At 40.6% G+C, this 12,349-nt stretch overlaps 1 protein-coding gene across 3 annotated transcripts in view; it reads right to left on the reverse strand.

The window, feature by feature from the left end:
- Positions 1-4,304: 4,304 nt before the first annotated feature.
- st8sia5 (ST8 alpha-N-acetyl-neuraminide alpha-2,8-sialyltransferase 5) overlaps positions 4,305-12,349 on the reverse strand; it is a 40,499-nt gene continuing 32,454 nt past the window's right edge. For all 3 annotated transcript variants that reach the window (XM_069923809.1, XM_069923808.1, XM_069923810.1), the window contains exons 5-7: positions 10,197-10,309; positions 6,309-6,401; positions 4,305-5,665 (exon numbers count right to left, since the gene is read on the reverse strand). In XM_069923809.1, coding sequence (XP_069779910.1) covers positions 5,203-5,665; positions 6,309-6,401; positions 10,197-10,309 — 669 coding nt within the window. In that variant the 3' untranslated portion in view covers positions 4,305-5,202. The remainder of the gene's footprint in view (positions 5,666-6,308; positions 6,402-10,196; positions 10,310-12,349) is intronic.

Raw genomic sequence — 12,349 nt, forward strand, 5'->3', positions numbered from 1 at the left:
TTTATCAGTAGTGAAGATCAATTAAATTTATAACACACCAAGTACATCAATTTGAAAGCCACACAAGAAAAATAAAGAGCTTTACATCTTTTATAAGACATTTTAAATATATATTTGTGCCTTGCAGGACAGAGGCAATTGAGCTTCCTGACTGCAGTGAAAATTCAAAGCCGAAGATGCTGGAAGGACTTTGAGTGTTCTTCTTTTGAGAGATGCTGTCTGACCTGGTGAGTATTTCTATTTCTGGTTGTATGGCTGTGGCTTATCCTGCCGGCTGTAATGAGAGTCATTGCTGTTTGTGTTATTTCCAACCAGCTATGAACATGTTTGTCTCGGGGACCATCTCAGAAGTTCTACCCTTGACCACTGTTAAATTCGTAAAAGCATTATTTTATTTTTTAATGCCCCACCAAGTGTTTTAAATACCCAGCTGTAAAGTTGTTTTTCTTCTTGGTAAAAACTTTCCTCAGATCAACATTTTATTGCACAGTCAGTGTTGAGGAGCATAATGTGGAAGGTTTCTTGGCATGTGATCTAGTCTCACTCTATTTACAATGTCCACCTCTCATTTTCAAAACCTTTGGAATAAGGCCCAAAAGTATATAATAAGTCCGCTGTTTTGCAAATTCAATTCTCATATTCATTTCAACTCAGCCTCACAAAAGATGTAATCAAATCAAAAGAAGGGGAGTTATCCCTGGTGTTCTGGGCACTGATATCTTTCAACAAACACCATTAAGATGGTTTTATTTTGTCAATATTGCTGTTTGTAGGAGCTTGTTGCTTGGATGTCACACCTTCTTCAAGGTTAGTCAGCTGCCTTTATAAATAGGGGGCAAGGACATAAAGGGAAGGAGATTTTGCTGGAGTCAAAGCCTAGTGATTCTTCATGAAGAGAACGGCGGATACGATAATGTTAATAGAATGGAGTGCAGTTACACTGGACTGTTAGAGACCAACAAAATCAAAACCCTGAACACAAGAGCACAAGAAAATAGGGGCAAGAGCAGATCACCTTCTAGTCTGCACCGTCATTCAGTACGATCATAGCTGATCCATACTGTTCTCCAGCCATTCCTCTGTACAGTTCTCCATAACCCTCAGTTCCTTGATCTATCAAGTGTTATCCATTTACACCTTAAATATTTCTAATGATCTGGTTTTCTGCACCCTTGGGCACAGAGAATTCCAGAGATTCACTGAGAGACCCACGAACTCCTGAACGAACCTCACACTAGTAAAAAAATATGGCTTTGGCTCTGTTCTAACTGATCTCTCTCTGTAATCCTGCACTGTGGACTGTGTTTTTATTGCTGTATTAAGGATGGGTTGATTGCATGCAAAAGAAACTTTCTCACTGTACCTCAGTTCACGTGACAACAACCTTGAACTTGAAGAAATGTCTACATACCTCTGTTTTAAATGAGTGGCCCCTTATTTTGGAGTTACTTTGAAAAAAATTTAATTTAACTTTTAAATTTAGACATACAGCGCTGTAATGGGCCAATTCAGCCCTATGAGTCCATGCTGCCCAATTTACACCCCATTAGCCTACACCACGGTACATTTTTGGAGGGTGGGAGGAAACCGGAGCTCCCAGAGAAAACCCACACAGACACAGGGAGAACATACAAACTCCTTACACACAGCGCAGGATTTGAACCCAGGTCTGGTCCCAATCGCTGGCACTCTGAAGGTGTTGCACTATCCACTACACCAACCGTGGCATTAAGTTTCCTTGTTCGTGTTCCCAGCACCTGCCCTATGGATCTTGCATGTTGATCATGGATATCATCATTCTTTAATGAATACCGTCCCAAACTGTCTTGTCTCTTTTGACAGGATAACCCTCTTATCCTGGGGATTAGGTGGTGAATCTCCTTTGGACTACCTCCCATGCTACTATATCATTTAAGGTAATGAGTAAAAACAATGCACAGTATTCCCGGCATGGCCTTATCAACATCCTGTATAATAGCAACAAAATCTCTATTATTAAGCTCCAAGCTCTGTAACAAAGATATGTAAATGTATATTAGAATTATATAATCCAGCCTTGTTTCCTTGAAACATTGGAAGTTAAGGGATGATTTGAGTGAGATGTTTAGATTTTGAAAAACATTAATAGGATAGTTAGGGGAACACATTCTACTGGTGGACAAATGTAATTCAAGAAGGTGAGATCCTTGAAATCAGAGCCATGCCTTTCAGCAGAACAGCCTGGAAACACTTCATATAAAGGGCAACAGAAATGTGGAACTGTCCTTAAAGCAGTTGATATGAAAAATGGCAGATGATCAAGTTGGTTAAAGATTTATCAACCATTACATCTACACCAGCCTTTCATATCCATTAATGTAATGACAAAGACCATTACAGACCTTGAACAGGTGGAAATGTTTGGGGGCATAGCCACTAATTCCTTATCATATCTCAAGCAAGAAAGGCCCTTCACATCATGACAAACCAGTTCATTCTGCTGGCACTAGACTGCATGTATTTAAATCTAGAGAAAATAACCATGTGCTGGAGGAACCCAGTGGGGTCATGTAGCCTCAGTGAGGGGAAAAAGGAATTGTAAAGATATGTGTTTTTATTAACAATTACAACCCAGAACTTCAACAATTCCTTAGATGTTGGTTGGCCTGTTGAGTTCCACCAACAGTTAGTCATTTTGCTCCAATCCTTTCTGATATTCTCCATCTATACTCGCCTCTACAACAATCCATTTCCTCATCAGATCATCTAAGTGAAGATAGTGAGTTCCCCTAAAAGAAACCAAATGGGTTTTGTAATTGAAAAGGCAGTAGAAAAGCTTCATTAGAAAGATGCTGGGACTGGAACATTTTATTATGATGTGAGGCTAATTCAAAGAGATGGAATGGGTATTTAACTGAGGAGTACAAAAACTATGGAGGACCTCAGTTTTCTTCAGGCTGACTTCCAAGCCAAACATTTTGGCAGTTTCCGCAAAGCAGGATGTCAAGCGCTGAAGAGCTGGCTCTGAATGGGCAACTAAAGCGGCATCATCTGCAAAGAGTAGTTCACGGACAAGTTTCTCTTGTGTCTTGGTGTGAGCTTGCAGGCGCCTCAGATTGAAGAGACTGCCATCCGTGCGGTACCGGATGTAAACAGCGTCTTCATTGTTGGGGTCTTTCATGGCTTGGTTCAGCATCATGCTGAAGAAGATTGAAAAGAGGGTTGGTGCGAGAACACAGCCTTGCTTCACGCCATTGTTAATGGAGAAGGGTTCAGAGAGCTCATTGCTGTATCTGACCCGACCTTGTTGGTTTTCGTGCAGTTGGATAATCATGTTGAGGAACTTTGGGGGACATCCGATGCGCTCTAGTATTTGCCAAAGCCCTTTCCTGCTGGAAGTCAGCCTGAAGAAAACTGAGGTCCTCCATCAGCCAGCTCCCCACCATGACTACCAGCCCCCCCACATCTCCATCGGGCACACAAAACTCAAAACGGTCAACCAGTTTACCTATCTCGGCTGCACCATTTCATCAGATGCAAGGATCGACAATGAGATAGACAACAGACTCGCCAAGGCAAATAGCGCCTTTGGAAGACTACACAAAAGAGTCTGGAAAAACAACCAACTGAAATACCTCACAAAGATAAGCGTATACAGAGCCGTTGTCATACCCACACTCCTGTTCGGCTCCGAATCATGGGTCCTCTACCGGCACCACCTACGGCTCCTAGAACGCTTCCACCAGCGTTGTCTCCGCTCCATCCTCAACATCCATTGGAGCGCTTACACCCCTAACGTCGAGGTACTCGAGATGGCAGAGGTCGACAGCATCGAGTCCACGCTGCTGAAGATCCAGCTGCGCTGGATGGGTCACGTCTCCAGAATGGAGGACCATCGCCTTCCCAAGATCGTATTATATGGCGAGCTCTCCACTGGCCACCGTGACAGAGGTGCACCAAAGAAAAGGTACAAGGACTGCCTAAAGAAATCTCTTGGTGCCTGCCACATTGACCACCGCCAGTGGGCTGATAACGCCTCAAACCGTGCATCTTGGCGCCTCACAGTTTGGCGGGCAGCAGCCTCCTTTGAAGAAGACCGCAGAGCCCACCTCACTGACAAAAGGCAAAGGAGGAAAAACCCAACACCCAACCCCAACCAACCAATTTTCCCTTGCAACCGCTGCAATCGTGTCTGCCTGTCCCGCATCGGACTGGTCAGCCACAAACGAGCCTGCAGCTGACGTGGACTTTTTTACCCCCTCCATAAATCTTCGTCCGCGAAGCCAAGCCAAAGAAGAAAGAAGAAAGAAGACAAAAACTATAAGTGGCTTGGACATGTTGAACATGAAGGACCAAATTTCCCTTTGCACAGCAATCAATAATCAAGGGACATCGATTTAGTAGGTTTGTAAAACATCGGTGGGGGGGGGGGGTGGATAAGGAAAACAGCAATTCACTGAAAGTGAGGATCTAGAATTTAATGTTTTGAAGTTGGTGGAGGAGCCACATGCCAAGAGGTGCAAAATGTGTAAACTAAATTCAGTAAAGCCCAGTTGTCCAGAATTCAAGCAACCAGCAGCCTCAAGCAACTGGCAAAATAAATTGCAGAAAATTCCGAAGTTCAAAATTGGCACATCTTGCGATTAGTTCGCCAATCACACAACATGCCATCTCAATCAACTGGAAAATTCACTTATCTGGCATCTACCAATCCCCAAAGGTGCTGGATACCAGGGGTTTAATTAGTTCCTTTTTGGCAAGCATGGGCTGAATGGTTATATTATTTGAAGTAAATTTTAATGATTCCATGATTCACTTTAGCGTTGGAGATATAGAGCTGATGTTTGGCAAACATTTTAGACGAATGTAAACTGGAGTAATAAATTGATCACAGTCCTCAAAGTCCACCAGAAAATCAACAATCGCCAATTCTAAATCTTGGAAGGTTGCAACTTGAGCTGATAGAAGATTCGAACTGCTGGAAAGACCACCAACAAAATCAATGACTATCCATAAAACCTGGGCTTATCCCCTTCGACCAATTATCATGAAAGAAAGGGTCAAAGTTGCGTATTTGTTATCCCAGTGATAGCAAAACTATTCTACTTATTGCATATTTATCTACCCAATAATGTGAAAGTTCTTTTAATGAATATCCAAAATGTGCATTGCATCATCTAACTGATCAGAATTTATAAACGTCAGGCTCAATGGGAACAAACGTCAGCTACAAACTCCTGTGTGCACCTGAAGAATTCCCTTACTGTGCATGTGCAGAAAGTTGAAGATCTCAGTGGTCATCTTGTGGAAACCTGGCCGAGGTTTGACATTGTCATAGTAGTGGTGGGTGATGTAAAACCCTGAGGGATCCATGGAAAATGACCAGAAACCATAGAGGTGGACCTCCTCACACAACTCCATTGCAGCTGTCACCAGCATTAGACCACTACTGAGACGTTTGGCTCTGAGTCCACGTCTCATCCAGAAACGGGAAACATTCTCAAGATAGCGGGGATGAAAGTAGAACATGGATTGTTGGGATTCAAAGTCGTCCAAGACATACTTGACCCTGAAAGAAACATCTGTGTTGCGGGTGTTGTAGAAAGCTGGCATAACCACAGATGCGTTTTCATAGGCCTGTAGGACTTCATAAAATGGCCGCCTCCACTTTTCTAGCTTTTGGAATCTACAAGTAAAAACATTGGCATCTTAGGATGTTTTTGAGTGCTGTTGTTTTTCCAAGAGAGCTCAACAATGGAAACTTCTCTTTATATTCCCAACATTACTTTCTCATCTTCCCAAAGTCATTAATCTGTACCCTCAGCCTGTCAGAAAACTGTCAGTGTCAGTATCCCATACCCACAGCACCTATATCCTGTGTCCACGGTGACAGTTAGTTATTTTGGATCACTGAACTCCCATCAGTTTCAAGCTTCAACCCGCCATATTTCCAGAGTGAGTCAATGCATTGTTGCTCCCTGAATAAATATTCCACATCTCTGACGTCAACCCCACCATCAGGTTCTCTGTCCATAAAGGGAGAAGGGAAACTCCCACGACACTGGAAACATCCTCTGGGGCTTCTGTCCGGTGAATATTACAGCAGCAATTCAATATGGTGCTCACTCCATTCCTGCCCATTGCACCCAGCTGTATTTTTATCAGAATAACTTACAAACCTGCTTGTTGTGGTGTAAAACCAATTCATTACGGACAAATCAGTGTCACGTGCGGGTTATACGACCACAAGATAACTCTTGACAAACCATGTACCATGAATGAATGCCAAATACTAAATCACTGTGTTTGGATAAAGTGAATAAACTCACCTCTCAGTTACAATGCTTGGATTTATTGTCACAATATCTGTCTTCACTCCAACATCTGTGGTGTATTTCTCAGAGATTGGTGGCAAATTACACCTGACACAGAAGTCAACAACGAAATGACTAAGTACTAGTTTAATTTAATAATTTAACTCATTGTTGAGTTCAGATTTAAAATTCCACACAAGACTCAAGTTGCAGTGAGGTCTGCTGAATGCTGGAAAAGTAAATATGAATCATGTTCTTTCAAAGCTGCAAAATAACAGTTTTACTATACTTCCAGCAATTGGTAAACTAATAATCCAGTGTATAACCTAACTGCATCCCTTGATCAGATGTCAACCTTCTATCAATCTAAGGAACCATATCCTGAGTATTGAGGACCAGGGAATTGCTTTGAGTTGCAGGGGATATTGTTGCCTCTTGAAGAAGTTTCACCATATTAGCCATATTATAAATAAATCAATAAAACTATATTTTAGCAATCTGTGCTGTCATAGATAGAAGAGTTAATATTGATATAAAAGGAATCTGTTTCAAATGTTCTTTGATCAGTCCTGAAGAAGAGAAAGAGGAGGAATTTGTGAATAAAAAATTCAAATCAGCTTCAGATTATCAAGGAAAGAATGTACTCTTTTAAATCTCAACAGTGTCTGTGAGGGCAGGATTGTTAACAAGATGAGAAGCAATTTAAAAGCAGTGGGAGAAGTAGGCGCTCATTTAAATCTCTCCATTGGACAGTTAGCTGTTGCCAATATAAAGAAAGGAAGTTCAAACAGGGCAGAGAGTGAGTGGCCCAGGGTAGGAGTGGGGATTTAAAGGCTTTGGTGAGCAGATGCTGAGGACAACAGATAAGTATTTGCATAGTAACAAAGTGTAGATAGTAGGTAATAGCAACAAGGCAGTGGAATGTTCTGATTGCAGGATGTGGGAAATCTGGGAGAACACAGTTGTCTCTGATGACTACACCTGCAAGAGGTGTAGACCAAGTTAGGGAACTAGAGCTGGGTGAACTCTAGGTCATTTGGGAGGCAGAGAGGGTGACAGACAGAAGCTATAGGGAGACAGTTACACCCAAAAGGCAAGATACAGTTAAGGAAAGGGAAGGGAAATAGGCCGTCAGTGCACAGCATCCCTGTGGCTGTTCCCCTCAACAAGACGTAAATAGTTTTGGATGCTGTTGGAGGTGAAAAATCCACCAGGGATGTCATAGTGGTCAGATCTCTGGCACAGAGCCTGCCCTTCAGCTAAGAATGAAAGGGGGAGAAGAAGAGTGATTTGGGATTTGATAGTTAGGTGAATAGATTGGAGGTTCTGTGAACAAGATTGAAATACCCGGATAGTATGTTGCCTCCAAGGTGCCAGGGATGTGTCGGATAGAATCCACAACATTCTCAAGCAGGAGGGTAAGCAGCCAGATGATGTGGTCCACGTTGATACGAATGACATAAATAAGAGTAGGGATGAGGTCCTGGAAAGGGAATATAAGGTGTTAGGAAGGAAACTGAAAAGCAGGACCTCTAGGATAGTAATCTCAGTATTCCTGCCTGTGCCATGTGCCAATGAAGGCAGGAATAGGAAGTTGTGGCAGATAAATATGTGGCTGAAGAATTGGTGCAGGGGTCAAATTGTGGACCAGCTGACTAGAGGAGAGGCTGTACTGGAACCATCAGACTCCTCAACAACAAACTCAATCAGGGACTTATTTAAGGACTCTTACTTGTGCACTTTATTGATTTTTCTCTCTCTCTGTATTGCACAATTTGTTTACATTTCTTTATTTGTTTATATATGTATGTTGAATCAGTTCTCGTTTGCACTGCTAAAAAGTGCTAATTCTGCCTCACCTACAGGAAAAAGAATCTCAGGGTTTTATGTGATGTCATGAATGTTCTCTGACAATAAATCTGAAATCTGATTTAGAGAAGTACAGTCTTCTCAAAGTTATTCAGGATGGCTTGGTGATGGGAAGGTCATATCTCATAAGCCTAATAGAGTTTTTGAGGAGCCAACTAAAGAAATTGATGAAGGTAGGGTGGTAGACATGGTGTGTATGGATTTTAGTAAGCCATTTGAGAAGGTCCCCCATATTAGATTCATTCAGAAAGTCAGGAGGCATGGGATCCAGAGTTGGCTGTGTGGATTCTGAAATGGCTTGCCTGTAGAAGGCAGAGAGTAATAGTGAATAGTAAGTATTGTGCCTGGAGGTCAATGTCTAGTGGAGTTCTGCAGGATCTGTTCTGAGACCACTGATTTTTGAGATTTTTATAAATGATCTATATGAAAATATAAAGGGATGGGTAAGTTTGCAGATGATGTGAAGGTTGGAGGAATTGCAGATAGCATCGAAGGTTATCCAAGGTTAGAATATGGATAGGAGGCAGAGTTGGGTGGAAAAGTGGCAGTTGGAGATCAATCCAGATAAGAGTGAGGTGATGCATTTTGGAAGGTCAAATTTTAAGGCATAGTTAATGGTAGGATTCTTAACAGTGTGGAAGAGCAGAGGGACCTTAATATCCAAATCCATAGATTTCTCAAGGTTGCTGCACTGGTTAATAAGGTAGTTAAGAGGCCTATGGTATGCTGGGCTTCATTAGTTGGCAGATTGAGTTCAGGAGTCATGACATCATGTTGCAAGCTCTATAAATCTCTAGTGAGACCATGCTTAGAATATTGTGTTCATTTCTGGTCACCTGATTATAGGAAGGGTGTGGAAGCTATGGTGAGGGTGCAGAGGAGATTTACCAGGATGTTTCCTGGATTGAAAAATATGCCTTATGAGGCAAGGTTAGCAGACTTGGGGCTTTTCTCTTTGGAGTGAAGAAGAATGGGAGGTGACTTAATGGAGGTCTACAAGATTATGAGAGGCACAGTTCAAGTGGACAGCCAGCACCTTTTTCGCAAGGCAGAAGTAGCAAACACCAGAGGATATCTGTACAAACTGAAGGAAGAAAGGTTCAGGGGAGACATCGGGGTAAGTTTTTTTTACAGAGTTGTGGGTGCCTGGAATGCCAGGCATGATGGTAAGGCTGGAACAATAGGATGTTTAAGAGACTCTTAGACAAGCACATCGCTAAAATAGAAATAGAGGGTTATGAAGTAGGGTTAGTTTCGTTTTTTTAGGTATACAGTATATAGGTCGGCATAACATCGAGGGCCGAAGGGCTTGTACGGGGCTGTTATGTTGCATGCTCTATGTACTCCATAAGTGAAGGGCTGAGATGGAGAGGACATAGATCATTAGGAACCTTGTGTAAATAAAACAGGTTAGAATAGAACTGAAAAGATATCTTTTCATAAAGATTTGTGGGGACAACGTTCGCAGTCTGGAAGGTTGGTGAATGTAGAAACATTCATTAGACTTGCATAGTAACTGGAATCACACAGTTCTAACCAGGACAGGAGAAACAGATCAGCTTGGTCATGAAGGGCGAAATAGACTCCATAGATATTATAAACTTCTACTCAAAGCCTCATCCCAGGAAATTGTGATGTGTTGGTGTATAGAAAAAAAAAATCTTACAGACTTTTCTTTTTGAAAGTCTTTCATTCAAAGGTTGCCTTGCAGACAATAATGAAACAGATGTGAACTGTGTGAGGGATGATAATAGACTTCAGGAAAAGCTGGAGAGACTGGTAGAATTAACAGAAGTGCTCCAGATGAAACCTAACAGAGAGTCCTGAAGTCTTGCATTCTTGGAAAAAAGGAGGAAAGGCAATATAAGCTTAGGGTCACAATTATAAAAGGGGAATATCCAGAGAACTTTTATGGCTTCTATTTCAAAGGGTAGTACAAACATTTTTAAGCATTCATTCAATGTATCTCATGAATATTCCTTGAAGATTTGTCCATTCAGATGTAATGCTAATGAAGGCTCTACTCCATCATACCTGAATACAAAATCTGTAGAGTCGATCTCATTGCCGCACTTACTGTTCTTCAAGATTCCACCATTCCCAACCACTGCACATTTCTTAAACTGAGACCGTGAATATGGCATTTCCTATGAAGAGAGAACACCACAGAACAAACAGAAAAAAAAACCAAGGATTGGGCATAGTTGGTCATTGTCGTAATAGTATAAAGATAGAGTCAAAATCCAACCCATGAAATTGAACACTCCTTTATCCCCGAAGTGCAGATAGATGTATAAAGCATCGTGCCTATGTCTAGTTTTAAAATATACACTCGCACTGCACACATGCACATATAAATTCTGCTTCTCAGATACTGTGGATACATCCATGTAACCCCTCAGTAACTGCCAATTAGGTTACAGAAATACACCCTAAGAGAATTTACAAATCACTACCCATGAACTAGATATAGAATAAAATTTGCTCTGGCAGAAGTTATTTGAAAAAAAAAATGAACACAAATGTTTTTCAATTCCCGTTTCATGATTGCATACACAGGTGCCTTGTGATATAGAAAATTGCTGTATGGTTTTCTAGGAAAGTACCCGCAGGCAATATGACACACAAAAAAGAGTACATTTCCCACTAATGGTTATGTTCTTGTTAAACTCCACTGGGATGGTATGGGAACAAAAATAAATGCAATTTTCACAGATAGCTTTAAAGCAGTGGTTTTCAAACTGCGCACCACCCCCCCCCCCCAACTCACATTCCACCTGAAGCAATCCCAATGCCATAAGTGCTCTGTGATTAGTAAGGGATTGCTTCAGGAGGTATTTGAGTGGGAAGAGAAGGTTGTGAATCACTGCTCTCAACCCAATTGTTACTGAAATATTTTGCTTGAGGAAAAATTGTCCTTGGCCCATTTCCTTTGGAGTTATGAAACTGTGCACATAACAAGTCAATTAGATACGATTAAAACCCTAGTTTTCAAACCTACATACCACCTTACTAATCATGGAGCACCTATGACATTGGGATTGCTTAAGGTAGAATGTGAGTTAAGGGACCAGTTTGAAAACCACTGGTTTAAAGGAACATAAGAAATGGAAACAGATGTAGGACTACTCCACTATTCAAAAACATCCAGAGCCATAGGACACTACTGCACAGAAACAGGCCCTTTAGCCCATCTAGTCCATGCCAAATTATGTACCCAGCCTAGACCCATCGACTTGCACCTGCACCAAGCCTTCCATGACCCTGCCATCCATAAACCTTGACAAATTTCTCTTAAATGTTGCTACTGTTGCTACTGAACCTGTATCAACCAGCTCCACTAGCACTCTCACTATCCTCTGAGTAAAGAAGATCCCCCTTAGGGTTCACCTTAAGTATTACATGTTTCACCCTCAACCCCATGGCCTCTCATTCTTGTCTCACCCAACCTCAGTGGAAAAGGCTGCTTGGTTTTACCTATCTATACCCTCATAATTTTGTACACCTCTTTCAAATCTCCCCTCATTCTCCAGTCCTCCAGGGTATAAAGTCCTAACCTATTCGTTTTTTTTAAACTTTATTTAAAATTTTTGACATGAATAAAATAAAAATTACATTTAAAGAAATAATAAAAAATAAGATAATAAAAATTAGAATACTACATCATTAAACTACACAAATTAACCCCCCCAATAATTATAACACAACATTAATCATCTAATTTAAAATTAGTCCAACCATCCCCCCAAAATAAAGAGTGAAGAATTAATTAACAATATTGTAAATAAAATAGAAAAAAACCCACTTACAAAAAAAGGATAAAACTTAACAACAAAAAAAATTACTAACAACAAAAAAAAATCAATACTAAAATAATACCCTTAAACATATATTTAAATCAAACATAATACATGTATTTAACAAATGAAATCCACTTTAAAACTAAGTTCAAATATTAAAATCATATATCACCCACATATGTTATTCAAAAAAATCATAATTAATAATACATAAATACAGAATTTCCATTAATACCAAGTTTCCTTTATAATTCATCGAGAGAACAAAAACATCCCTTAGAAAAACAATCAGATAAACTTTTTATTCCCTTCCCCTCCCCTTATATAAAAAAGAAAAAAAAAAGTTCAAACTCTTATAAAATTCTCCATATTCTTCATTTATAAATT

This window comes from Narcine bancroftii, chromosome 3 (genome assembly GCF_036971445.1).
Source record: "Narcine bancroftii isolate sNarBan1 chromosome 3, sNarBan1.hap1, whole genome shotgun sequence".
NCBI lineage: Eukaryota > Metazoa > Chordata > Chondrichthyes > Torpediniformes > Narcinidae > Narcine > Narcine bancroftii.